This window comes from Cyanistes caeruleus, chromosome 8 (assembly GCF_971803275.1).
Source record: "Cyanistes caeruleus chromosome 8, bCyaCae1.hap1.1, whole genome shotgun sequence".
NCBI classification, from domain to species: domain Eukaryota; kingdom Metazoa; phylum Chordata; class Aves; order Passeriformes; family Paridae; genus Cyanistes; species Cyanistes caeruleus.
The window spans coordinates 19,692,544-19,719,685 of NC_141708.1; the positions used below are offsets into that span (position 1 = coordinate 19,692,544).

At 46.2% G+C, this 27,142-nt stretch overlaps 3 protein-coding genes across 5 annotated transcripts in view; 1 reads left to right on the forward strand and 2 right to left on the reverse strand.

Moving 5' to 3' along the window:
- Window positions 1-1,533: 1,533 nt before the first annotated feature.
- LOC111931100 (2-hydroxyacylsphingosine 1-beta-galactosyltransferase-like) lies at window positions 1,534-14,576 on the reverse strand. Of its 2 annotated transcripts, none has more exons than XM_086899016.1 (6): window positions 14,509-14,576; window positions 7,165-8,012; window positions 4,253-4,392; window positions 4,004-4,080; window positions 3,404-3,623; window positions 1,534-2,483 (listed from the first exon to the last, which is right to left on the reverse strand). In XM_086899016.1, the coding sequence occupies exons 2-6, from the start codon at window positions 8,008-8,010 to the stop codon at window positions 2,168-2,170; spliced, it is 1,599 nt and encodes a 532-aa protein (XP_086755142.1). In that variant the 5' UTR covers window positions 8,011-8,012; window positions 14,509-14,576; the 3' UTR covers window positions 1,534-2,167. The 2 variants fall into 2 exon arrangements, with proteins under 2 accessions (XP_086755142.1, XP_086755141.1); XM_086899015.1 differs by lacking the exon at window positions 14,509-14,576 and adding an exon at window positions 12,635-14,435.
- A 1,337-nt stretch (window positions 14,577-15,913) lies between these two features.
- NOLC1 (nucleolar and coiled-body phosphoprotein 1) lies at window positions 15,914-26,955 on the reverse strand. 2 transcript variants are annotated; one of them, XM_086899023.1, is made up of 14 exons: window positions 26,716-26,955; window positions 26,556-26,611; window positions 26,356-26,480; window positions 25,149-25,264; window positions 24,233-24,374; window positions 23,641-23,744; window positions 22,836-22,986; window positions 22,158-22,298; window positions 21,670-21,759; window positions 20,287-20,433; window positions 19,494-20,072; window positions 18,649-18,761; window positions 18,180-18,260; window positions 15,914-17,929 (listed from the first exon to the last, which is right to left on the reverse strand). In XM_086899023.1, exons 1-14 carry the CDS (start codon window positions 26,824-26,826, stop codon window positions 17,771-17,773), a joined length of 2,115 nt encoding a protein of 704 aa, XP_086755149.1. In that variant the 5' UTR covers window positions 26,827-26,955; the 3' UTR covers window positions 15,914-17,770. The 2 variants fall into 2 exon arrangements, with proteins under 2 accessions (XP_086755149.1, XP_086755150.1); XM_086899024.1 differs by lacking the exon at window positions 18,649-18,761.
- Window positions 26,722-27,142, forward strand: part of PIK3AP1 (phosphoinositide-3-kinase adaptor protein 1) — a 42,658-nt gene continuing 42,237 nt past the window's right edge. Inside the window, exon 1 of the mRNA XM_086899021.1 lies at window positions 26,722-26,984. Coding sequence (XP_086755147.1) covers window positions 26,825-26,984 — 160 coding nt within the window. The 5' untranslated portion in view covers window positions 26,722-26,824. The remainder of the gene's footprint in view (window positions 26,985-27,142) is intronic.

The following is a 27,142-nucleotide window of genomic DNA, read 5'->3' on the forward strand; positions in this document are numbered from 1 at the left end:
AATGCTGGTTGTGGTGCTTGCTTGAACTTCTTTCTGAAATTGTGAATAGTAAGGCTGAAGCATAGGAAAATAGGCTCACATTTTTCTAAGTCCACACAGGCTCTTGGGCCTCAAGTACTTCTGCCTTCTCTTTTGCTTGCAAACAAAGCAATCAATATACAGGTCTCTGTCCTCGTCAGGCCAGGGTGCCTCCGTTGATGCACTAGTTTGCCAACATGGTGTGTTTATCCTCTCCCTCTTTTTCCTTCAAGTTCCAAACAATCCAACATTGTCACCAAGCCGCAAGCTTGCCAATTCTCTTGCTATATTCAGCCTAATCTAAACATCCAAACTCTCATGTAGGCAGCAGTAATGATCTCCTTCCACCTCAGAGATGACAAAATGCCCCACCTCCACCCCCTTGTCCAAACTCATCTGGAGATGACAACAAGGTCACCATAGTGCAACTGGAAACAGGCAGGAATGCTGAAAATTTTTGGCAATATCTTTTCTATCTAAAAATAAACCCCAAATCCCATCAACCCCTTAATTTCAACTTGCAGACAGAAAGGTGTCAGGTAGACAGTGTTCCTATTACTTATCTACAATGCACATTTCCCCTCTAATATCTTTTAGTACCTTGCTCCCTCTTCCTTCCATTAGGGCTATTAGGGTCCACAGCCTCAGGTCAGAGGGCATTAAGTCACAAAGTGCTGCTACAGAGCAAGGTTGATGGGTCATCCAAAGTAACCTTCACCTTAGCCCCTCTGCAAGCTGAGGACTGGGGAGGGAAGACAGCACTGCCTGGCTTCATCAGACTCTCCACATCAGAGCCAGGTACTATTTCAACCTAGAGCAGCCCAACCAAACTATTGCTTCACAAGGTACAGTAGAAACACACCTTTCATCTGGGAAAAAAAACCCACATGGTACAGCAAGCAAGAGCAGAGCCTAAAACCACCAGCAAGGGCAGCTGTGGCAGTGAGGTGACTCTCCAACTGCTGCTGGCACTGCAGTGGCCCCAGTGGAAGCATGGAGCAGAGCCCTTGCTCCTCAGTGTGGGGTACTTGGATGGGACCATTGGATGACGCTGTGGGCAGGTTTTGCACCCACGCCAGTTAGGTTCACCTTAGAGTCCAGTGTGAATAAAAACACATTAGGTATCACGCCATACCATGTCCCAAGTGGGGCAACAGCGCTGCCTGTTCACGTTGAAATGAGCAGAGCTTGCTGCTTCTATAAATGTGTATGGCCCACTTCCTATGACAAGCTATTGGCTGCTGCTCCTGTGGCCCTGCCACTTGCAGCTGTTCCAGATTTTTCTTTCATCAGAGGTTTGGAGATGCTATGGGCATGGGTGTGTGCCACATGAAGGCAGAGGAGGGAAGGCACTGCATAAAATGCTGCAGAAAGGCCAAAAATTGCTAACGGAGGTATGTGGAGACCATAGCAGCAGTAATGAGAAGGAAAAAGCACTTTAATCTTGCTTGAACCATTTCCTTTTACAAGAAGCACAGGTTCACATTAAACCAAGAACACATTAAACCAGAGAACTGCCACACAGGAGAAAGAATATAAGTTTATTTTAAAAAATAATAATTTAGCTCAAACACAAACAGGATTGCAGAGTGTTGACTGAAGCAGGAAGAACAATATTTATCCACGGAACTTAAGACAGACCAATTTTTCTCTCTTGCAGATGATATTTTCAGTGCCCTTCCTTGTCCACAGCTCTGCTTCAGGTTCTCCTCTGCACGTAAAGGTATCCTGACTCCTGAGGCTCTTAGTAACAAGGGAGAGGAGAAATGGTGTCTGCTGCACATGAAATGCTGTTCCTACATCCAGAGCCTCCATGATCCAAAAAAACAGAAGAGCAACACCAGCATATAAACCAATGTGCAATACAAAGGGAACAACTTGAACTCCTCCCTGGAAGTCTACCTACCTATGCCCCATTCCCAGCATCCTGGCCAAGTGCTCCCACCCACACCTGAATTCACCCCCCCGCCCACAGGTGCTATACACAGAGGTGTAGACACAGGTCTTTGCAATACTCCTCCCTCCCCACTCTCTTCTCATCCAGACCTGCGGATCTTTCACCTCTCTCTGTGCCTGCATGCCATACATTTCTTGGCACAGCAGCAGTTCATTTCACAGTGATGGGATATGCCCTAGAACACACTGGCCACTACTGCAGTTTTTTCTCATCTGTGAAGTGGCCTTTCATGCAATTGCCATTCTGATACACAGGGCTGGCCCTCTTCCTTCTGCACCACACCACAGATTTGTAGAGAACAAATCCAATGCCGGCCAGACACAGCAGGAGAAGAGCCAGTATGTCCAGGCAGAAGTACTCATACAGGGAGAGGTCGTAGACAGCCGGGCGAAGGTAGGGTGCCCCATTGTGACGAAGGATGTACTCCAGCCAATACACTGTCCTGTTGAGAGCATGCATTGGTCTGTCCAGGTGCAGAGCTGAGATATGCTGGGCTGCTTTTCTATAGCTGCAAGGGAAGATGACAAGACATTTACCTTTTGACAGAAACTTCATATCTGAGAATTTGCCTGAGACATCCAGTGATGCTTTCAAGTCCCAAATAATACCATGAGAGAAGGGCAAAGTTCTTCAATTCTTCTTCTGAAAGCCACTCTGATGGCACTTGCCAGCCATGAAGGCACAAGCCAGAGTGTATTTTATTTTATGTTTTGTTAACAACATTGACAGTTTGGCTTGCAAAAAATATGTAAGTTTTGGCTTACATATTTTCTGAGGGGATTTTGCACCTCACCCAGCATCAAGCAAAAGTTACACACTTGAGGAGTGGCCAAACCCTTCCAGGTATCAAATTGCAACACCTCTTAATAGTAAGAAATACAAGATATTATAAAAATCAAGCTCTCAGAGGGCATTTCAAAAATCAGCAGTTGCACATGTCCTGTTAGAAAACAGGAGCCCTGTACCACTTTTCTGCTCCTGCTTCAGTTCTAGGAAAAAGAAGAGTATGTGATTGACAGAAGGACCAGATGGAACAATACCTGCTGTTCCCTCTCTGTTTCTACAGAAAGTTTTGTGGACAAGTTCACAGAGGTCCCAATGGGAGACTGTGATCTTACTCTCCCTGATGACAGGCTGGCATTAAGAGAAGAGGTCTGTTCCCCAGTATCTCAGAAAATTTTCTAAGAACATTACAGTCAGTCAAACAGGACTAAATCACACTCCTTAGCAGCAAATGCTAGAGTATCTCCTCCTGAACTGCATCTAGAGGATTTTGAGGCACTGACACATCTGGTCAGCTGAGCAAAGCCTGCCACTGAGCTTGGTACAGAAGCCATCACAGGAGGTGTAGGGGTCAACACAAAGACACACTGGTCCTTTACACATTGTCTGCACCAAGGAAGAGCTTGATGCTTCCAGGTGCCTCACCTGGGGTCAGAGATGACTGTGATGACAGCCTGGTAAAGCTCCTCTTCTTTTATTCTGCTCCAGTCCATGAGGATACCCATGCCCTTCGCCTGCACTCTGGTCATGATGTCAAACTGGTCCCCATAAAAAGGAAGTCCCACCACTGGCACACCGTGATAAATTGCCTCAAATACACCATTCATCCCACAGTGGCTGACAAAAGCTTTCACATTGGGGTGGCCTGCAGGTAAAGAAATAGTAGCAAGTCAATGCCTTCCATGTTGCAACAGGGCTAACAGGGGGCTCCTCAACACACAAAGTTGGTGTATGTTTAAGGAAAAACAGGCAGGCTGAGCAGAGTGGATGCTGCCCTTTGGGAATACAGCTGGCTTTTGGCAGCCCAAAATTGCTGAGTAGACCCTGGAGGAGAAGGGAGATAGGAGCCAAGCAGCTTCAAGTAGGTGTTAGATGAGGACCATGTTTTGTACAGATCAGACACACAAGAAGCAACAGAGTTAAGATCCACACAGGTGCTGCTATCCTTATGTGCCTTTGCTGTGGTTTGGGCTAAACTCCAGGGGTGTTGCTAGCAGCACACACATACACAGAACCCAGCCTTACCTAGCAGGTCATTCTGGGGCAGCCACCCCATCATCAGTGTATTCTCACCCAGGTTTCTTGGCTTCTGACCAAAATATCTGTGGGAGGAGACAGAGGAAGGGAAAAAAGGAGAAGAGAAATACACAGAGAACAATAATAAATTAAATCAGATCAAGAGACAGAAAGCAGATTCTGTGGTTTGAAATGAACCACCCTTCAACATTGTTTTTCATTTAATTCAAGTGAAAATGAATCCCATTCCCTTTTCACCTCCACACCACCCTTTGCGGGAGGCGAGCAAATGCACCAGCCATCTTCTCCACCAAATCGCTTGGAAGAGCTCGGATCCCAATGCCAAAGGAGACAACAACGACTCCTGCCTCTGCTGCTTCCACCCAGAGACGCAGACCCTGTGGGCAAAACACACAGAGCTGCCTTGAAGTACTGCTGCAGAAAGACCCTTCCCACTCTTGCCTCTGTCAGTAGAAAGCTGTCCACAGAAAAGATGAAGCCAAATCCACCCAGAGCACAAAGCTACACAGCTTTCACCATGCAATGAACTCTAAAACCACTGTGATTTTTGCACCCAGCCAGGTAGAAATTACTTGTGCACCTACTGGTCTTGGGAGTTCGCAGGGAAGTGTCCAAAACCTGCATTTCATAGCATTATCTCCTGCACTGGAGTAAGACCATTACTCTTTGACAAGAAAAGTTCTGGAAACAGACTAGCCACATAGGAACAGTCAGGGCAGAGAAGGAAAATGGAATAAAAAGAGGAAGGCTATTTTCCCATTACCACTAAGATAGGAGGCCTGTCAGGGTCTCCAGACATAGGCTGATACAAGAGACAAAACATCATACAGTGAGGAACAACTTTCTGGAGAGCTCCTACAAACTCTCCAATGTCAAAGGCTCCTGGAGGTGGCAGAAGGTCTTGCCATCTTGACAGAAGGCTTCTACCCATCCTTGATAGCTACTTGCAGACAGCACATTTAGTTTTTGATCACTTGACGGAGAGGTAGCTACAGATCCAGTAAAACCCACAGTTATTTGTCCTTCATTTAGAGGCAATCTGTAATGTTCCATAAACAAGTCTGTATCTAGAAGAGAGTCTGTACTTTTTTTAACCAAAGCCAGAAGGCAGTAGGGAGAAGAAATCAGCAACCACAGCTGTGAAGCAAACATGGACTATTCCCTCTTATTCCAGGCTGGGCTGAGTCTGTTGCTGATTATGAATTCTGCCCTGCTTCAAGTTTCCCACGTATCCCAGTCTGGAGCATTTTAGGGAAGTTTAATAAAAATACATCTTTGATACAGATACTTCCTAAAATAAACATGTAGGAGAACATTAATAAAAAATAAAAATACCTCTTATTAAAAGAGAAAACTGAAGTGATTAATTCCAAATATTAATTGTAGTCTAAAAGTTAGGGGATCAAAGCATGGAAGAGTTACAAAGCATATCTTAGTGTTACACTCTGGGAATATCTCTCCTTTGTTGTATGCTTCAGAGACTCAAGTCTATCTTTTCAGAAATGCTTAGAGTGCCCTAAAACAATCCAAGAATCAAAAAATTTACAACAGAGATATTTTGGTTTCTCCATTCTTTCGAGTTTCACCTCCTTTGAGCAGTGCAACCACTGAAACTGCTACAGAAGAGAAAGTACTGCTTTTCCTTTTCTAAATAAAAGTATGATGACTCCTAAACCAGATGACTATGTCATCCATTATAATTGGGCCATGACATTTAACTTTCAGAAACAGCATTGAAGTTGCCAGGGAGGCATGGCTGACCACCAAATCTTCTCACTTTCTCTCAAATACATACCTATATTTAACCAAGTCCTAATTAGAAGCAATCAAAATCATAGTGTTTCAAATAGGAGGAAATAAACACTTAATTACATTTCAGACGGGACATTCTTTAAGGTTACACCTAGACCTACAGAGGCCCTCTCTCCTGCTGGCATCCCATGATGTGGACACAGACATGCCTACCTGCTGGCATGACAGCCACCACCTACTGCAGGGCTCTGGACTTATCTCCATCATTCTTTCCTTTGGTGACCTGGGATCTCTTCTGGAAGCTGTGAAGCACATGAGTAATGCCCTAGCAAACAACTCCCTTCTTTATAAGGCAGGTGTGTACGTGGCCAGGTTGGACCAAGCCAGAGTTTTGCAAGAGCTGTGAGGCAGCCACCCTCTGACACAGCTTTCGGAGCACCCTACGTGTGTTTCATTACCTGCAGGCTGTGCCATGTGGGCAAGGCTCATGTGCAGTCAGACACATCTGGAGAACTTCTTTTTAAGGCATTTGATCTCTCTTTTTTTTAACCCAAACATATTGGCATCCACAGCATCAGTTAAAGTTGCCATCAGGGATCTTGACAGGCCTCTAATAATTTGAAAATTGAAATCTTATCTCCATTTCAGACCCTTAGTCAAGCCACCAGGCTTGACTAAGCCACCGGCCACTTGACTGCCCAAGTTTTATAATCCAGGTTTATTTCCCCTCAATGTTTGTAAAAGTGGTAAGACAAGTCCTACTCCGTTCCAATACTGTCTTCAGCCAGAGGCTTTAAGAGCATGTCCTTCTGAATTTAGTGCAGATTAGTGTGGCATAGGCTGGACAAAGCCTTGAGAGGACCTGTCAGGACTGAACCCTGAGAAAAAGGGGATGATACCCTTCAGTTTTCTACATTTTGGGATTCTGCACTGAATTTAATGAAGGAACAAGCTCTCCCCTGTGGTTTCTTAAGACTACAAGCCCAAGGGCAGAAATGCTCTGTGAGAAATAGGCTGAAGGAGGAAATTCTGGATTAACAGATCAGTGATGAAACAAGGAAGATTAACTGTTCTTCCCATTTCCACTTTAGCATAGGAGCAAACAAACTATTCATTATCAAGTCCCAGGGGCAACACTTCCATCTTAGGAATTCCACACACCATTCAACATGGACAGTGAGGCTAAACCCCACTTCAGAGCAGACCACTTAATTCTACATCCTCCCTGCAGCCTGACAGACTTGAGTGTTCTGTCTCACCAATGCACCCACAAGCACCAAAACACAGCATCTTTCCAGGCACTTCAGAACTTTTACAAGGTTCTTCCAAAGAAGATCTGTACTTAGTAGCTTCCCCGGTTGATGTGCAATCATAGATCAAAGTTTTCTTGCACTTACCACTGGAAGGGGCTTTGCAGGCTCAGCAAGGATCCCCCCTGTGAAAATGACATGTGGGAGTGTTGGACGGGGAAAGTCCAATACCACATCATTACAGAGGAAGAAAAGACTAGTTCCATGGACAAGGTCCAACATGGATGTCTTGGGCTCCACCCTGTGCTTCTCCATGAGACGTTCAAACTTGGGCAGGATGACCAGTTTTGTAGCCACACGAGTGATTATGTAGACTAGGAGATTCCAAGTCCTACCAAAAAAGCCCATCCTGTCTGTCATCAGGGAGTTGAATTCAGGGACATAGGCAATGGGGGAGGTGGCACCAATCTCTGCTGGGAACCAGAAACCAGTGGAAATCACAGCATATTTGATGTGTAGGATGTGGGCCAGGATAAATCCACACATCTCATTGGGGTCCACCAAAAGCAGGTCAAAGTGCTCCCACCGGAGTTTCTGCAGAAGGGTAGAATTTCCCAGTACTAAGTCACAGTTTTCCAGGTACTTCTCCAAAAATGAAAACACCTCCAGAGAGGTCATCTTCCCTTGAAAGACACGCTTTATCTTCTCCTGCACCCAGGCATCTGCGCTCTCTGTGCTGAAGGTACCCCAGTACCTCTGCACGCGGAAGCCGGGCAGGGAGGCTTCCACATCCCGACCTTCATGAAGAAGCAGCACAGGGTCATGGCCCCGGTCAGTCAGCGCCTCTGCCACGCGCATGAAGACTCGCAAGTGGCTGTCAAAGACTATGGTGGGCATGATCAGCACCTTGGCACAGTGAGATGGCTCCACAGTGAATGCAGTCACTAGGAAAAGAAGAGCAGCAGGGCAGGGTAGCACCTTCATCATCTTCATCACTGCAAGAAGACAAACACGCCATTAATGTAGCATCTCTGTCATGCACTCATCACCTAACAGTCACAATTGTAGCTGCAAGCCAGGACTCATGAGCTGGGAAAGGAGAGCAGTCAGGAGTTCTTCACTGGGGAATATCCATCCCCATCCACTCTGCCTTGCCCTAAAAAAACCCCAAAAAACAACAGAAACAAACCCCAAAAAAATATCCCAACAACCAAAGTAAGATATCAGGGGAGTTTTCCTGAAAACCTTTTCTCTATGCTCCTCAGGCTCAAAAACTGTCAGACCGACTCGCAGAGCGTTTCCGAGGGTGAGTGGCTGGAGGAGCTATGCTGGGTCACAGCACCAGCGGGGACACTTGCAGTTCAGCCCCTATTTACCGCTACAGAACCAGCTCAGTTGGATTTTATTTTTATTTCTGTCCAGCCAGAACAGCTGGTTCTTTCTGAGCCCTTGATGTCTGTGCAAGCTCATTGGGAGGCCTGCAGAGCTTGGTGGAAATGCCAAGAGGTGTGCTCTGGCTTTGGCCCTCACATGGCTGGCAAGGCACCTTGCTCAGCACAAACAGGGCAGGAGCAAGTCCAGGTCACAGCAGGACCCACTGAGAGGAGTTGCAATCCCAGAGAGCACAGCAATGGTCTGGACAGAGAGCTGCTCCAGTATGGATCAGTCGTGGGAGGCTCTGGGGGAAGGGCTGGGAAAGGAAAGCAGGTGCCAGGATACTCATCCACTAGAAGAAGGCAAACCCGGAAAGCAATCCCAGAGATGACATGCAACACCTGTGGCACACTGACGCCCCTTAGTCACACTCCTAAAGCCGTCATCCCCTCTTCAGTTTAGTGAAACACCCAAGATTTCTGTTGTGTAAGGGATGTTGCTACATCACTGGAAGCGAACGCGCCTCACCCACACCTAGCATTATTTTGGGAGAAGAATTATGTGATAATTATTTGGGAATAGTCAGAAGCAGAGTAGTGTTCTGAGAACTCAGTTCAGACATGCTAGGAAACAGCAGTGGGAAGAGGAAGAAGTTACAATGGGAACAATTATAACTGGATTTTGGATGGCTCACACACACTAAGCCCTGGTGGGGCTGCAGGGATGTGGTAGAGTGGAATTTGGTACAAGATTTTCTTACAGCCCCTCCACTAGTGCTTGACCAATTAAGAGGTGGGAACGGAAGGAATGGACAAGATTCTGCTAAATACGGTCTTCAGACTACCTTCAGCAGGTCTCTCTCTGGCCAAATGAAGCACATAAAGGTGCAGACATGGGACAGAAACAGAGCAGTTGCTGGTTGGGACCCTCCCATTTCAAAGGCAATTCCTGCTAGTGCTTGGACTCCCACCCTTCAACTGTCAACTGTGTGGCTGTGCCTGCATGAGTGATAAGAAGCACAAGAAAAGCTAACAGACACCAAGAAGGTAGTTGGACCCACAGAAAAAGAGCTCCAGGAGAATGCAGACAAAGGCGATGGGCTGGAGAGAAGAAAACATAAGCTCTGCAAGGGAAGTAAGCATCCTGCCTCTCTAACAGCAGGAAACAGACTGTGACAAAGTACTGGTCACAACAGAGCTACAGCCCACAAAGCCGCTCAGATTACTTGAGAGGCCCAAAGGGAACTTTCCTTGCCCAGCACCAGGGAAGGTAAAGAACTTGGCTACGACATTTACAGCGGATCCAGGAGCACATGCTGCTTCCAGGAAGCAAGGGAAGGATGGCAGCCATGCACTTCTGATCTACTCTGGGATGGCAGGGAGTTAAGGACAGAATCAGGCATACCCTTGTCCTGGGGCACCTAGTAGGTCATATATGCACAGAAGTATGCCAAGAAGAATAGGTTTTGTATGTGAGGTAGGGTGTTTTCTCATTGGGAAACAAGTAAAAGATTAAGAAATAGTTCAGGTAAAAGTTCAGAACATTATTTGTAATTCCTGGATGAAAGAGAAAGAACAGCTTGGGGCTGTTTCCAAGTAGTCATGTGAGCCATAGACCTCAAAGTGAGAGCCCATGACAGGGCAGAGCACTATTTGGTCTTAATAAGAAATTATGTTTGTATGACACTCAAGTAAGTAAAAGGTATAAGGTATAGTTATTTAAAGCAAAAAGGTAAAAGGTATAGTTATTTAAAGCAAAAAATTGCCACCCATTTTCAGCAAGGACTGTGTTCTGCCATGGACCTGTGTGCCAGACATTGCTAAGACCCTCAGCTCAGCCAGGACCCTCTGGGGACTACCAAAATCCAAACGACAAGTAAGATGTCAATCTCAGCCCTCATGTCAGGGGCAGATGCTGATGCAGTGAGACTTGCAAACTGCTCTTGGTGGTTTCATCTCTTCCAAAATCAGGAGCAATCACTAGAGGTGCTGGCTCAGGAACCTCTTCTCCCTGCCCAAGCAACAAGGGAGGCTACAAATCTTGCTAAGATGTGAGAGGATGCAGGAAGAGACCTTTTTTCCTACTTCAGCTCAATACCACCAGAGAATCTCTACTCTGTCCGAGCCCAGACGGGTACCCTGGTCATAGCTCCAGCCCTAAAGCTTTGCTGGATACACCAGACAGATCCCTGATTTTTAGTGCTATTGGAATATAATGAAGGCTAACTACCAGCAAGAAGGGCACAAGGGCTCTCTGTCCTTTGTTCAGCAACTAGTCATTGTTGCAGTTTCAGGTTGTGATAGCAAAGGGGAAGGAAGTCCCAGACCTAGATAAGGGCTAAATGGCCCAGTTGAGGGAAGGCTCAAAATCCACCTGCTCACCTTGCTGGTTTACCTCTTACTAACACTGAACAAAAAAAGCTGGTCCACAAGCTCTGCAGCAGGATCCCCCAGCCTGGGCAGCTGCTGTGGCCAGTGCAGCACAGGCTCAGCTCAGCTCTCTGGCTATGGGAGCTCAGCTACTGCAGGCTGTAGACAGGTAGTCTTCAACAGAAACCTTCAAACACCTGGGCATGGGAATGTGATTCTCTGGGAAGGTGAATTCACAACTTGTGCCTTGTCAGAGGTGTAAAATCCAGTAAGTGACAAAAAGTAAATGACAGATCCCACACTAGGGCTGAGAGCACAGTAAACAGAACCATCTTCTTTTTTTGTGGTCTGGAAGTCCTAGTAGCTATATCACATAAAATACTGCAAAAATAACCCTGTCACTGCAAGGGGAAGGCTTGTAAAGAGAGACTAGAACCTTCCCTGTTTTCATGACAAGTGCTTGGCAGAGCCATGCCAGCTGGCTGATTTACACAGAGCCCCTAACATCACAGTTAACACTGGCAGCCAAAGTAACGGTTCAAGGGAACTGTTGGAAAAGCCCACACCACAAATGTTTTAAGTTTCACCACTACAGTGTTCAGGGCAAAGCAGGCATCTTGGTAAGAGCAGGACCTGGGAAAGCAAGATTTCACTGCAAGCAGCAGCATCCCCCTACCTGTCTACCCTGCACACCTGTCCACATCCAGCTGCTGGGAGATTGCTTTTAAAGCCACTGCAATGCATTGGCACTGAAAAGTGAGGCAGCAGGAAGGGAGCAGAGAAAGGACAACCTTCAGAAATGCCCCTCAGAAACCTCTTACTGGGCTGAAATTTGTCCCATGATTTAAAATGTTTAAAATGTTTGACATGGTATGGCTTTGGTATTGATGGAAAATTACACCAATCACCTTAAGTGAAATAAGTGAACAGCTACAGCTCTGATTTAATTTGGATGCCTTTTATTAGGCTAAAGCACTAAAACCTCTGACAGCAAGCAGTCTAGGCAAAGAACCCACAAAAAAAGGGCTATGAACAGGCTCAAAGGCAAGGGCTGCCATTTATACCTCTCCCTCACTTTTTTGTATTACCTCCTTCCTGCCCAGGACCTGGAAGCCCACATACAGGGAGCTGAATTATTTCCCCTCCTGCATCCTAGTCTCTATGCAGCTCTTGCCCACAGTAAGAAATGTTTTCACTGCAAACTTCTCAGGAGTTAACAAAGCAGCAGAATTAACTGAAAACCAAAAGCAAAAGATATCTTCATCTGGATGCTCTAAACTCTTCCTGGAATAAGATACTGAAGTGTTCCTGATCTGTTGAGTATGATCCAGAAAAACCAGGACCATCAGCTACCATCATGCTGATGACAGCCAGCCTAGCTGCACCTGATTTATGGAAGCCAAGACTCTGAACCAGGTAGGTATGCAGCTCCAAGAGCAACTTTGTCACTGCAGGAGGATGTTGCACTACAAGCAGGGGCTGCCAAGAGAATCCCTAGTAAAAACCTAGGGGATTCAATACTGTACAAAACAAACAAAGCACAGGTTGAAACAGGGAAGTTTAACCATCAATCCTATCCAGCCCAGTGCTTGGTGGGCTTATGTGCTCTGGTTTTGGTTTATTACAGACTCTGACTTAACCAGAGTCACCAGGGTAAATTACATTAAAACATTAATATTAGCACTATAGTATACTAATATCACAGTACACCAATACTAGAATTAGTATTTTAGTATAGAAAAAAATTATAAAGGAAAAACCACAATCCTTCAGATACAAGCATCCCCTGGAAGTCTACAACCCTGAGGGTTTTTTAAAATATTGTTTGCACACAGACTGAATAGTGCAAAGATGGTCTGCTCAAAACAACATACCTTTCTAGCATTTTTCCTTCTACATATTCATGGCAGCCCACTGCAAACACAGAGAATGAAGGAAGTTAAGATCCCCAAAGGACCACAGGGAACAATCACAGCAGTGATCAGGTCAGCATCAGAATGATTTATACTTTTCACCACATTGGTGCTGCTGCTGTCACAAAACACCAGAAGTGCTCTGGCTCATCTGTTTTAGACAAAGATTGATGTAGGCCCCAAACAGTTCCTAACTTTTGGTACTTAGAACCATCTTCAACATCCTTCCTGTCTCATTAGAGTTATATTGAGGAAGTTCCACAGGTAAGGTGGGAATCTGTGGGGTAGCAGGAGGTTCCCAGACGATAGATCACTGCCAGGGAACTATGACAGCAAAGGAAATATTGGTTCACAACAACTGAGGAAACAAATAAAGATCTGGATCTCAGCTTGATTCAGTATTTGAAACTACACACATCTTCAAGATCTTGAGCTGAGGGATGGTGTCAGACACCACACATCTGCTTCCCCTCCTGACCTCTCCTCTTACATTAAGTCTGTCTAGGTAGTAAGTGAGATTTTCCCCATTCAATATCCACAGGCTTCCTGTTTGTCTTCTGAATGGAACAGAGATGGTTTGTGACACAAGGGTGCTCCGCAATAACAAGTTCTTCCGGACAGCCTTTTTCCCTCGCTTACAACGTGGTTGCAAGACAGAAACAGCTGATGTGAGACTGTGCCCCTTGTGAGTGGTCTGAGGTCTGCAGTGTGGAAACAAGTCAGAACATTATTTGTAATTCCTGGATGAAAGAGAAAGAACAGCTTGGGGCCGTTTCCAAGTAGTCATGTGAGCCATAGACCTCAAAGTGAGAGCCCATGTCAGGGCAGAGCACTATTTGGTCTTAATAAGAAATTATGTTTGTATGACACTCAAGTAAGTTCTTCAGATGGCAGAGAAAAAACTCAGAAGACACAGGTGCACCCATTAATCCTTAGAGAAGCAGTCAAGAGGAATGGGGAGGAAACGAGTCTTCCCATTTACTGCCTTGTCATTTCAGCTTCTTTCTGCAGAGAAGCACCGCATTTAAAGAAAAGTTATTAAACACCCCAGAAGGTTGTGAAATCTTGTGGAGAAAGCTATGGGGACTGATAAAGTCCTGACAGACAAGTCTGATCACATTTGACAGAGTTACAGGAGTAGAGAAGCTAGGAGTGAGTCTTATCTTCAATGAAACAATTGACGCCCTCTTGTAAAAGAAACCCGCAACCAAACCAAAGAGCTTCTGAGCTTCTTGGCTCTGAGCACGCCAGAAGAATGAGACCTGGCTGAGCTGCTGTAAACAGAGGTTGAAGAGGGTTGCATAGGAAGAGGAGGCAGAACAGGAGATGGAAGATATTCCTGAGATGTAATCTTCTAAAGGAAGATGAAGCAAGTTACACAAAAGCGCTCTGAATGCGTCTTTGTGCCAAGTCTCTGGTCCTGCGCATTGAAGCAGATGCTGAACTCGCGCCCGTCAGCGGCCTCGCTGGAGCGAGCCGGGCTGCACACAGGAGCCGGGACCAGGCCGACAGCTGGGAATTCACTCCGAGTGCCTGTCCCCATCTCCCCGGCCGGGCAGCGCTCAGGTGCCATCAGCCCAGCCCTACAGAGCGCGGCTGGCAGCCCCCGCCCGCACCCCACCGACCCCGCCAGCCCGCGGGGCCAAAGGAGCCCTGCGGGCACGGCAGCCGGCCAGGACACGGCAGCCGGCCAGGACACGGCAGCGGGGCAGCGCTCCGCGGAGCCGAGAAGCCTGGCCGATGGGACGGGCCGAGAAGCACCGGCCGCAGGTGCTGCCGAGCCGGCTCCTCCCGGGCCGGCCGCCCCCGCCCTCCGCCGCGGTGCCGGCACCCACCTGCAGCGAGTCCCGGCGGAGCACGGCCCGACTGAGAGGCGGCGGTGCGGGAAGTGGGAGGGAAGAGAGGGAGGAAGGGAGGGATGCAGCCGCCACCCGCCCGCCTTCCCCTTTCAAGCCGGCGGGCGCAGGTGGGGCCGGGCGGCGCAGCCCCGGCCCACGGGCCGCGCCCCGGGCCGAGCCGAGCCGAGCCCGGGGCTGTGGCATGAAGGTGGGGCGAGAGGGGGACGGGGTGGACAAAGAGAGCCGCACCTGCTGCCCTGGCAGCTCGACAGGCAGCGGGGCAGCGCCCGCCAGCCGCAGTTTGTGCCTCCAGTGCGGCCGGTGCGTGCGATCGCTGTCACAGCATCTGCCCAGTGACCGCTGCCCGGACACCCCCGCGGCCAGAACCCCCTTGAGAGGAGAGCAATAGGAACACGGTAGTCAGGACAGCAAAAGGGAAAGGATGGTGCACAGGGGAATCGGGACGTGAGGGAGTGTTCTAGCACACGGCAGAGGGGAAGGTCCTGTTGGTCCAGTTCCAGCACTAATAACAGATGTAACTGCACCACTGTTGCACAGGGAAACCAGGCGTCTGCATCAGGACAGTGATAGAGCAGAGATGTAGGCTAAGTATGTCTAGCAGCTGCAAAATCTTGTGAAAGGACCAGTTTTTTCCCAGGAGTGTCAAGCACGTCACTTTGAGAGTCTCACCAAGCATTTCCCACCCTGCTTGTTGCACTTGCTCAGTCAGGTGCTGATCCCCAGCAAGGCTAACGACGTTCTTTGCATCCTGTGCTGAAACCTCAGACAGCCTTACATCCTCTCCTACAGGAGTAGCATCACGTTCAGGGTGGAACTGTGGCAGTGTTGGCGACAGAGCAACAGAGCCCAACACATGTGGTGCATCATCCCACCATAATGGGAACCATGGTGCAAGAGGTAAAATCGAGCATTACGGCACTCAAGAGCTCCACTAGGCCCTATCATCAAGTTTATTTTCCTTATACACACAGGAGAAAGAAATCTAAAGGGACACACAAATCAGTCATTTTAACTAGATCTATATAGGATTTTTTCAGTTATGCCTATTTTTTGTTCCTATATGCTGGTGCTTATATGGCCAACTGCCATACAGCTGATTTGGCAGCAGTATTTGAGACCTAATGAGATAGTCTGAAGGGAAGGGACTTGAACAGCCTCAGTTTTTGATATAAGCTTCTAGCATCTTATCCAGATTTCTCAATCACTCACCAGCCAGCCGTACAGGCCACCTTTCACTTCTGAAGGTCTGTTACATGTCCACAATTATTAAGATGTCAAGAAGTAGTTGTAGACTAATGTAGACACAGTTACCCCCAAGCACTGGTACCCTCCCTTTTCCCATCCACTATTCCATATCTTTAACTACCAGATCCACTCAGACTACAAAGGCAGCAAATCTTTATTTTCGGACACGGTTAACTCTCACATTTTACAGACGTTTTAAAAAACTTCGAAGCATAAAAGAATTTTGAAGAGTTTCAAATGTAAGTTCCTGATAAATAGAAAAAAAGAGGGCAAATGACAAGGATGATGTTCAAATTCCCATGCAGAAAATACTCTTCCCACCTTCCTTTGGTCTCTACTTTCTTGTCATAACCATGGTCTCCTGGGCCCTTCTGCACTGTAGCCTTGAATCCAGGCCCCAGTGATTGTGCAAGTTGGGGGGAAGTCCTGAAAAATGCTCACTGGGAAAAGTTGCCACTCATGTACATGGGGGTGGCTCATCAAGTCTCATCCAACCCTCAATTAGGTGACACTGCTTTGTACACAAACACAGCTTCCTGTAACAAGGCTCTTCTCATTAGCACCCTTTGGGGTGGGAATGGAAACATGGAAATCAGGCCCTGCACCACCTCAGTGGCTGGCAGTTTCATCACTTGGGGTAAGCATATCTCACAGCCCACTACTCCATTTCCTAGACATGCCCTACCATTATTCAACTCATACTTGCTGTGGACTTAACTCACTGCTCCTCAAACTAACTTTACCCACATAACAGAGGGCAGAGTATTTGGGGGAATATTTTCTACCAGATGCAGGCTGCACCTAGGAAAGAAGCAGTCACACAACTGAGTGAATGCAAGCCCACCCCAGTACACCATTATACTGTCAGTTGCTCGTGAAATCTCAGTTTAAGCTGCAAGTTCCTCAACTTCTTTGTGGCTCCCCATACAGAATATACACTTGTAGCTGGTACTTCCAACGTTACAGTGCCAGGGTTTGCCTTTGTGCTAGGGGAAAATGGGTATTTTACTTCTCAAGAGGGATTTAACAGATAGAAAACAGCTCAAAGACCAAGCAATCCAACTCAGAAAAGAAATTTAAGGCATTAATGATACATTCATCTTGACTCCTAATAAGCTGCAGCTCACACTGCAGCCAGACCCTCTGAAACAAAAACAGTTTATCCACCTCTGCCTCTATCTCCTTAGTCTCTTGTTCCCTCCCCACCAAGTGAAACTTCACAGCCCCCATGCAGTTTCTGAACAACTTCACTCCCCAGCTACTAATGGAAGTGCTATCAAGAGTGCCACAGCAGTACTCTAAACCTCGGTCTTTCTGACAATAGCCCCCACCCTGCCAGTGCAATCAATACTGTTATTCAACTACAAAACTGTATTTGCAGACTGCTTCTCCAAGTACTCTGGTTAGTGACCTCCAAAGGAGTGCAAGGAAGAGGAAAGTAGGTATTTACTGCAAGGTGAAACCACAAATAAAAACAGAAAAGGAACCCTGTCACACTACAAGGGTAAACTTGAAATGTCAGGTCAAATATTACAGCCAGAGTGCTCAAAGCAGTTGTTCTTACAGTAACTAGTCAGAGGCAAGTGAAAATACTTGCCTTTTCAAAGGTATGAGAGTTAAACTGGCTGAAAAAGAAATGGGAGGTTAAAACACAGGACAATGATTTCTCTTTCTTCTACTAGATGGGCAGGAAACCAAAAGTAAACATCACTGCCAGCCTTTTAAAATAAGACTGTAGAAAATATAAGTCTTGGCGGTTACCCTAGCGGTGCAAATAACACCAGTTTAAGGATGGTTTCAAATTAGGAGACTACAACAAAATTAGAAATAAAATGGGGAAACATCCAACTATTCTCCCACATCCCTACACCGGAGCTGCCTGCCCCACAAGGAGCTAGGGGAGGTAGCATTCCAGGCAGGCTTGACATCCATAATGTCCATATGCCCATCCAAGATGTTCTGGTGAGCAGATGGTTTATGAACTCCAATATTCTCAGTCACTTTCAAACTTGACGGAATTGACTTGGGTTGATATAGTGCCCCCACGATAGCTGCCTCGTTTTTTCTTTGTCTTCTCATGACGGAAAGATTTGCCTTTAGTGTATTTCAGGATGTTGTTAGCTTTCTCACCCCAGTCACCAGCTGCTCCTTTCTGTGAGGGATGGAGAGGGAGAAAAGGAAATTCAAGTCAGTACCCAAGAGAGCAAAGGCAATGCTCCACACCTCACCGGACCCAGAAAAGCCCAGTACATTCACACAGGAGCTGATACCACTCTCCCATGCGCCTCCTGGTGGAAGAACTTTTCACCAAAGCTACTGCCCAGAAGCACACCGAGGCTGCTCTGCAGACAGATGCTTCCAGAGACCAAGCGTTATAGCACTCTGGCACCACCTAGCCCTACCTTTGCTTCAAATGAGTTATCAGCCACACGAGCATCCACCTCAATTTCTTCTTCCCTTACGCGGCGGAATGGAGAGGACGCCTGTCAAAAAAGAAAACGAGATGCAGTAACCACATACAAACACACAAAGTTCCTTTAGTAATAACCTCCTTCCTTGCCCTGCAAATACAGAACCCTGGTCATGTCATCTCAATCTTTGAGTGTTTCTCAGATTCATCATTTTTTCCCTGCCTCAGATCAGGCAGCTCATGAGTGCTCCTGTGCAAGTATATCAAATCAACTTTGGCCAGAATAATATTATGTTCTTATGTGCAATCCCCAGGGTTCTACAGACATGGTTAAAGTGCTTAAGGAGAGAGTAAAAATACAAATAATCCTGTAGGCCCAACCACTCAGATAAACCCCAAAACAGCCTACTTGTTTAGAAGGCCTGCTCTTCAGGCATTTGCCACAATCCACCCTCACTCACCCGTTTCACCTTGGGAACTGTGTGTGGTGTTTGGGCTTTGATCTTTGCTTTTTTACTGTGTGGTGTTTCTGGCTCCTGATCATCTTCCCTCTTCTTTTTCTTCCCGACTGTGCCTGTTAGATGTACAGCAGCAGAACTTTAAGGGCAGCGTTGGGAAAAGCAATGGCTTCTGTTCCCCAGAAAGCAAACCCAATGTTGAGTCAGGTGTGAGAACTGGTGCCTGCATTACCTCACACAGAAAACAGACTGCTGTACCAGACACTAACAAATTCAGCAAGGACCTCCCCATCCTATCCTAAAACATAAAATTTTATGCAATAGGGTATCTCTATATGAATGATTTTTCATACTTGAGAGAGTCTGTTGGTCAAAATTTGCCAGATTTTGGATTCATATCACATGCACATCACTTTGTGCACGTGATATGAATTTGAGCATATTTGTGCACATCACTAGTGCATCGCTAGTTGTTTTCCTCCTGGATGGTTAAAGATTGCTATTGTGCACTGAGGCATCAACTGTGGTGTCCCACTCCACACAGATAAGGTCCTCCAGCAGTCTGCTTTGCTGCCACTAAATCTTGTGCATGGCCAGATGGCAACTGGCAACAACTACACTGAAATGTACTTCACATTACCACAAATTTCACTGCAAGCAGCTATGCAGTACAGACAAAAAGGGATCCCACCAAATTCAAAACTAGCCCTTCCCTCTTACTACTGTACCAGATGGCACAGTAACACACAGAGATTAATTAGAATGAGTATTATTTCAGAAAGTCTTCCATTCATGCTTAGCTCAGTAACACTGCCTGACAGACCCACTTCCCAGACTGCTGGTAATACCTCCGTTGACTTTTCCAGTCTCTTCTTCAGAGCTGCTTTCACTGCTACTACTGCTGCCACCAGCTGGCTTAGACTTCGTGTTGTTTGCAGCCACTGCAGATGCTTTTGCTTTCTCTGTGGAGGCAGTGGCTTTAGAACCGTTCTGCACCCCCTTCACTGCCTTTTTAGGCTTCCCATCTTCTTCACTGGAACTGTCTGATGAGCTGCTGCTACTACTAGAAGCAGCTGCCTTCTTCCCCACAGCTGCCTTCTTCCCCACAGCTGCCTTTGCTGCCCCGGTAGATTTGGTGGCTGGTTTCCCTGCTGGCTTTTCTTCTTCGCTGCTTGAGCTATCAGAGTCAGATGTGTCTGCTTTGCGAGCTGGAGTAGAAGGTTTGGACAGTGGCTTAGCCACTTTGCCAGCTGGTTTAGCTGGAGGGCCTTTCTTCTTCTTCTCATCCTCAGAACTGCTGGAGCTGCTATCTGAATCAGAGCTACTTTGTGCTTTCTTTGCGACAGCTGGTGACTTCTTTGCTACAGGGGTTGCTGCTTTAGTTGTGGGCTTCACAGGAGCTGCCTTCTTGTCAGAACTATCAGAATCTAGAATGGAAAGAAAAACAGCAACCAAGACTAAGTCCCATTCCTTTAACACAAGGCTAACATTCAAATTCAGCATTGATACCCAGTACATCTGCTTGAAACAACACCTCAATGGGTATTCCTGTCCAACTGCACCCTCAGACCGTGCCTAGAAACAGAAAGGTCTGGACAAGAACATGCAAGTACAAATTCTCCTTTTCTCCCATCCCAATACCTGAGCTGTCTGAGGAAGAACTGGAGTCTTTCTTTGCTTGTCCAGGCTTGACAACTACTTTTGCTGGTTTAGAAGTATTCTTTATCACAGGTTGTTTAGCGGGGAGCTTATTCCCTACCTTCTTTTTATCATCTTCAGAGCTGGAATCTAAAAAAACCAAAAAATGTTCTCCAAGTTAATAGGCTTAATGTGCAAGTTACTTTAGTGGTAACATGTATGTAGTTTATGGGTAAGTGAAAAGCAAAATGGCTTGTGGCTCAAGGCAAGGGGACAACATTCATTTTTTCACACATCTTCTTTGTTGTGAGAAAGTGGAAACTAACAGTTTAAGTTCTTCACTAATGCATGCACAAGGAAGTAAGGAGAAAAATGTAGAAGAGGTACCAAGTAAAGAACTTTAGAGAAAGTACCAGTATCATCAAAACTGGGGAGAAGAAACATGGAAAAAAGAATCTATGTGGTAAGGATCAAAAAAAGCCATAAAAAATTAAGATATAGAGTTGGCAAAGCATAAAAAGTGAGGCAGCAACAGCCCAGTATCTCATTTTAGCTACCTCCTCTATCAGATGAGATAGCAGCAGCTTGAAAATGGAGACTCCTTGAGTACAAATACACTTTTGTATTGTGTTACACAAATCTGGAATATTAAACCTGATCTTTTCCAGCATTTCCGAACACTTTAAACAGCAATCAAAAACTTGACAATTTTGAGAGAAACTAGGTAACAAAACCAGAAAACACAGAACTGCTGACACTCACTGGAGTGTCACACAAGTGGCACAAGTGCTAGGACTAGCTGACTGCAGACAGACTGGCAGCTGCCACCCAGTTCCTGCCATGGCACCAGAGATGCTGAGATATGCCACAGGAGCATCCTGAACTCAGAGGGAAATTGCAGCACACAGGGAACTTACATGGGAAATACCAAAACTCAAACCTGGTCAACAGGAGAGACAAAGTACACTGCTCCCATTTGTAGTGTCACATTAGGAGAAGGCAGGCATCTTCTAAGTCTATTTCGAACTTCATATGGTGATTACATTTTTATTTCAGAAACTTCTCCAAACACAATGGAGTAACAAATCCAAAAAATCTCAAGACACAGATGCTCCAGAAGAGTTTAACCATTAAACTGATTCACAATTCCCTGTCCTTTTCATCCAGCAATATGGGGACTTTTCTGCACTTGCCAATGGTCTTGTCTCATGGTCACACTCCACCTTGAATTGCAGGCTGCTGGTTTCCAATTTCACATCTTGCTAGCCATGGAGACTCTGAAGCTTTTAAGCTCATACGCTAAGGCTCTCAGACACACCACTACGGGGCAAATTGGCCAGTAAAAATATTAACACAAAAGAATCAGAGCTCGATTTCTTGTATTACCTGAGTCACTATCAGAACTGGATTCAGCCTTCTTGTTAGTCACAGCTTTCTTCTGGGGGGCAGGAATTGTTTTAGCTACTGCTGCTTTGCCTGCAAAAGCAAGTTTAAAATTCATAGGCCACATCCGCACCAAACCTTTGTCCCAAGATCCAAACTTTAGCAGATGTGAAAAACCTCCATTCTCAGTACACCAGCCACTCAGCCAGCCCACTGGAAGCCATGCAAGAACTTGGCTTATTCCCACTAAACTAGATCCCAGTGACTTTTCAAATCAGCATGTGCAAATCCAACCTGACCACAGTTCAGATCCATGAGTTGTACACAGTGTTGTTTGTGAAGCCTTCAAATTAATCAGAAGCATCCAGAAGAGCAAATAGCAACATAGAGCAAAGACAAATGGCTTTTCTGAGGAAACCAAGACCTTGCAAAAAAACCTTGTTGGCACAATGTAGTACTTTCCCCTGCAGCCTCTCCTCCTCACAACACACCTGCTTCTGCCTTTGAGGGCACCTGCTCTGCCTCATCACTGCTGTCTGAAGAGTCACTGCTCTCAGCCTTTTTTGCAGGAGCCTTAGCAAGGCCCTTCTTTGTCTGTGTTCCTTGAGGAGGTGGTACAGCACTGTATGGACCTATGAAGAGAAACACAGCATTCAGGTGCCTGCATGATAATGTGAGCAGCACAAGAAGTTTTTTTTTTAGTTAGAATAAAGCACTTCTGCTATTCACTTCCATGTATTCCCCTTCTGTAGCTACAATCCAACACTAGCTTCTAATTTGAAAGATTATACCCACCCCACTGCTACCTCCTTGTTTCCACTCTGAGTTTAACTCTCCTCTTGGGGTTCAGCTGACCCAACCATCTCTCCAGAAGTTTTCTCTGCACTTTCAGAAGAACAGGAGCTTGTCAGCAAACTTTTTCAGAAACAAAACCAACAAACCCAGATACGCCAATTTTTGAATGTTTTCATTTATTGCTTTCTCAAATCCTCTGGTTAAAGAGTCAGACTGACCTTGGATGATAGACCCTATACTCACACCAGGTCTCTACTGGAATCCTAAAGATGTTATACCACACTGAACAGAGCCCATTTAGCCCATCAGCTGGACTGCAATTGAATGGCCCTGGATACTTCACAAAAAAACCCTATTTAATATCTTTTACATACCAGACTTCGGCTTTTGTTTTGCAGGTGGCTCTTCATCGTCTGAGCTGTCAGATGAGTCCTCACTACTGGAACTCTTCTTGGCACGTTTGGTTTTCCCTGGACATGCCTGAGTGGCTGCAGGTTTTGGCAGAGGTGATTTCTTGGGAACAACCTTATCAAAAGAAATATACATTAAAAAAGGAAATTGCAGAAATCTTGTGAGGACAACTGAATGTGGATCTTGCTTAATTCCACACCTCACTTAGGAGCAAATTCTCAAGACAAAGGGAAAAAGATTAACAGATATTCTCAAATGCAAATTTTAAGAAATGTATAGCACCATTATCTTTCTAGCTCCTCTGCTATTGTTTTCTGCTCCATGAACCCCTAAGGAAGAACTCCTCTGGACAAAAGGGCCAAGGACTGACTGAAATTTAGCAACTGCCACATGATTAAAAACAACTATGATTATTTTTGTGTTGCAGGAAACATTTTTAAACACTCACTAGTGGAAAACTCAAATTTACAGACAGCTAAACATGAAAGAGTTAGGCCAAAGCAACTTTATATAATAGAGACACGATGTCATTATGACACAAGAAGATGTTTTCCTGGTAAAGGAAGGAGCAGAGAAAGCAGTAGGCAGGGATTAGGGAAGAAAGCAGTACATGGAGAGATGCTAGAACACATAATCCCACTGTATGAAGGAGAAGCAGGTGTAAGCATGTCAAGCACAGCTTCTGTGTAGTCTGTGCCTGCAAGATAATAACAACTAGTCTTACTAGATTTCTACATTGTTCATGAAGCTTTTCATAGTCTAATGTACCTTTTTCGGTGCAGCCTTTTCCTCATCAGAATCTTCACTGCTGCTGCTACTGCTTGCTGCTTTTCCATTGACAACTTTGGTGGCTGCCTGGGCAGCTTTACTTCCTTTTGAGAGAAGTAAAAAGGGACATTGCAAAACATGCTATGGTAGATGAGGGAAAATTACACTGAGCAGTGAGTATCTTAGAGAGAAAAGAACCACAGAAGCCTATAGAAAAGATTAAGGCAGTACTGCAAAAGTGTTGGTTTATCCTACTGCAACCTCAGAGGAAGTATTCTGGAAACTGTGTCTTCTAACTTATGGGAAATTCCAAAACTAAAGGCTTAGTAAAGATCTCCCGGGAATTTTGAGGGGAAGACCATGGTGAAAGCAAAACATAAACAGTTATTCAAACAATGCAGCGTTCAGGACCAGATGCTATATTTCCATTCAGTTCTACACCTCTATGTTAGAACAAACTAGACTGCAGTGCAAATGGCAGTGAAAGCAGATTTTCAGACTGCTATGGTAATACATATATAGGTACAGATCCCAGCACTCCTCCTCTGCTTTTTTGATTTTGCTCTTTTTCATGATAGACATTAACAGGTACCTGATTTAGGTGTTGCTGGTTTTGGTGGTTGCTTCTTTGGTGCTCCTTCATCTGAGCTGCTTGAGTCAGAACTGGAACTCTCTGCTTTCTTCTGAGGCTGAATTTTGGTTCCAGGTGGCTTCACCACAGGTTTTGCACCTTTCTAAACAACAGCAGGAAAAACTGATTAACCCTTGAAGTCATGAGGGGAAAACAAGGCTAGTAAGATAGACACGTACACAGAGTGTACAGCTCTCTTTCACAGAGATTTGAAAACACCACTCTGCTTCGTGTTCAGGGTCTCAAAATCCTGGGGTAACAGTTTTGCTCTAGAAAAACTCCCAGAAATGCACCGGAAGCTTCCTTTGCACATCAGTCTTCAGTTCTGCCTCCTCAAAATGGGGCAGGTCTGAGGCTAGCACAGTTCTCTTCCTTCTACAGATCACACTAGCTTGAAAGCTGAAAATACTGACTGGGCAACTCTAGCTGGCCTCCTCTAGTGTACAATGTTATCACTCTTCCTCCCCTGACATCATTCTTCCTTGCCTCCACTTCAAGACCATGACTGCAGCAAGAAAAAGGAAAGAGAAGGTTCCCTTTTTACATAAAGACACATATATATAAAAATCAAACTTATAGTAACAACTGTAAGTAAATCTTTCTTTGCAAAGGAAACAAGCCCTGGCAGTCTTAGGATAAAAGCAAGAACCAGATTTGGGTATGAAACAAAGTGTGTGTAGGACAAAAAATTAAGTTTTTCCTGGGACCAGTCCAAATGGCACTACAGAAATGTCTTTTTGTTTTGTATCTGCAGCAGCCTGCACACTTCATAGTTCAGGACAAGTAAGCCAAATTTCACATGTAATTCTGCTGGTTAAATTTGCTATTATTCATCACTGTCAAATGTGCATTAAAGATACTGAAAACAAAAGCCAACCTTTGCTGGCTTCTCCTCCTCCTCCGAGTCTGAATCATCACTGGAGTCCTCACTGCTGCTCTCTGCCATCTTGGCTGCAGGAACTGCTTTTACTTTGGGCACAGCTGATGCTTTAGCTGCAAATAAGAGACAGCATACAATGATGACAAGTTAATTCACAATTTTCCTGTACCTATATCCTGCACTAGCAGATATCAGAGCAAAAGGATATATTAGGATCATTAAACCATGAATGAAGTTCATAGTAATTACTTTGTTTCTTGAGCAGTGTGTGGCAGACTGCTCCAAAATGGAAAAGCAAAAAGATAAAAGCAATTCCACACTTTATGTCTGCTGCACACTAATTTAAGTGCAGGCTTCTATCACCAAAAAGGACAGCCCACAAAGAAAGAGCACCCCCCAAACTGAGATAATATTAGCTGGGTCTGCACACCTTCTGGCTTAAAGAAACCTGCTGAACAAGTACAGACTGGTGCTTGCAAAGAAAACCACTGCAATGCCATGTTAAGGTTCCAGACACCTAAATGTGTTTTAGCCAAATCCATTTCCTGGGTTACTGATTGCTTTTTAATAACATGGAGTAAAATAAATAGTTTTGTTTCATGTTATATTTACAACTGCCGTTATCAAATAAAAATCAGATCTAAGTTCAAATTCTGCTTTAGGATGGCTCAAGTTGAAGACGTATTTTCTTCCTGTGTCTCTCCCTCTCCTCATTCATTCCTTCTCTCTGGCAAATCTACTGCTAGACACACACAATCCTGTGTATAGTGATTAATGAAAGACACAAGAACAATTTCAGATAAAAGAGAAAAATTTAGCTCACCATATAGCAAAGTGCAGCACAGGGATGTATTTTTTGACAGCATTGGTACATGAGCTTGAAAGAAAAAAAGGGTAGCAACCTCACACAAGCAGCAGGTGAGCAGGGATGCCTGACATTTCTCTGGAATGGCTAAAGCCTACGGGATACAAAATCTGCTGCATCTAAACTTTAACGAGATAGACACCACCCTTCACTAAAATTAACAAATCTTCCATGTCATGGGCAAAAGGCCATGCCAAAATCGAGATCAGTCAGTAAAAACTTAATCCCTTACAGCTGCTGAAAAAACTCAAAAGAGTAGTGAAGTTGAGCTCTAAGAGCACGTGAAAAGCCAATGCCAAACACAGCCCCGGTGTGCACTAGGGCCGCCCATAAACCTACCCGGCTTCTTGGCCGGGGGTTTCTCATCCTCCTCGCTGGAGCTGGAGCTGCTGCTGCTGGCGGACGGCTTCCTCTTCGCCTGGGCACCGTTCGGGACCAGCTTTCTCTTCCTAGCCGCTGGAGACCTGTGGGCAGAGGGGCTGAGCGGGGCCCTGCGGGGGGGGCCGGGCGGAGGGCACCCGCATCCCGAGGGGACTTACCGCAGCCAGTAGGCGAAGATGTCCAGGAGGGAGGCCGCGTTGGGGTCCTGCTCCTTCTAAAGCGAGAGAGGCCGCGTCAGCCAGTGTCAGATAGTCAGTCAGTCGATCACTGAGCTCCCGTCCCGCCCTGTCCCGCCCCGTCCCGCCCCGTCCCGCTCACCGCCGCCGCCTCCCTGGCGAAGGCTCGCGCGGCGCCCTGGCAGCCGCTCTCACGCAGGAACGCGAGCACGAGGGGGAACAGGTCGCTGGGCACGGGCCGCCGCTCCGCCATGATGCCCACGCTGACACGTGCCGCGCGCGCACGCGCCGACTCCAGCGTGCGTGCCTGCGTGCGTGCCTACGTGATGCGTGCGTGCGTGCGTGCGTCCGTCCGCGGCCGCCCCGGTGCCACTGCTGAGTTACCGAGCCGCGCCGCCTCGGGGCTCGCTGGTAGCGCGGATGGAGCGCGGGCAGGGACACTTGTGTCGTGAGGGCACGGGGAAATGCCCCTCAGCGTTGGTGCCTGCATCAAGGCATCAGTGCCAAACGGCTGCCTGTGGTGCAAAGGCAGGAGAGGGGCTGGGAACCCGGCAGTGCCCTCTCGATTC

Excerpts from the sequence above, each read along its gene's own strand:
- LOC111931100 (XM_086899016.1), bottom strand. The coding sequence starts at position 8,010 with ATGAAGATGATGAAGGTGCTACCCTGCCCTGCTGCTCTTCTTTTCCTA. Across the intron at positions 4,393-7,164 it reads CTGCAAAGCCCCTTCCAGTG|GGTCTGCGTCTCTGGGTGGA; the intron begins GTAAGTGCAAGA and ends TTTTGCCCACAG. Across the intron at positions 4,081-4,252 it reads CCGCAAAGGGTGGTGTGGAG|ATATTTTGGTCAGAAGCCAA; the intron begins GTGAAAAGGGAA and ends CTCCTCCCACAG.
- NOLC1 (XM_086899023.1), bottom strand. The coding sequence starts at position 26,826 with ATGGCGGAGCGGCGGCCCGTGCCCAGCGACCTGTTCCCCCTCGTGCTC. Across the intron at positions 26,612-26,715 it reads TCGCCAGGGAGGCGGCGGCG|AAGGAGCAGGACCCCAACGC; the intron begins GTGAGCGGGACG and ends CTCTCGCTTTAG. Across the intron at positions 20,073-20,286 it reads TTCTTCCTCAGACAGCTCAG|ATTCTGATAGTTCTGACAAG; the intron begins GTATTGGGATGG and ends TTTCCATTCTAG.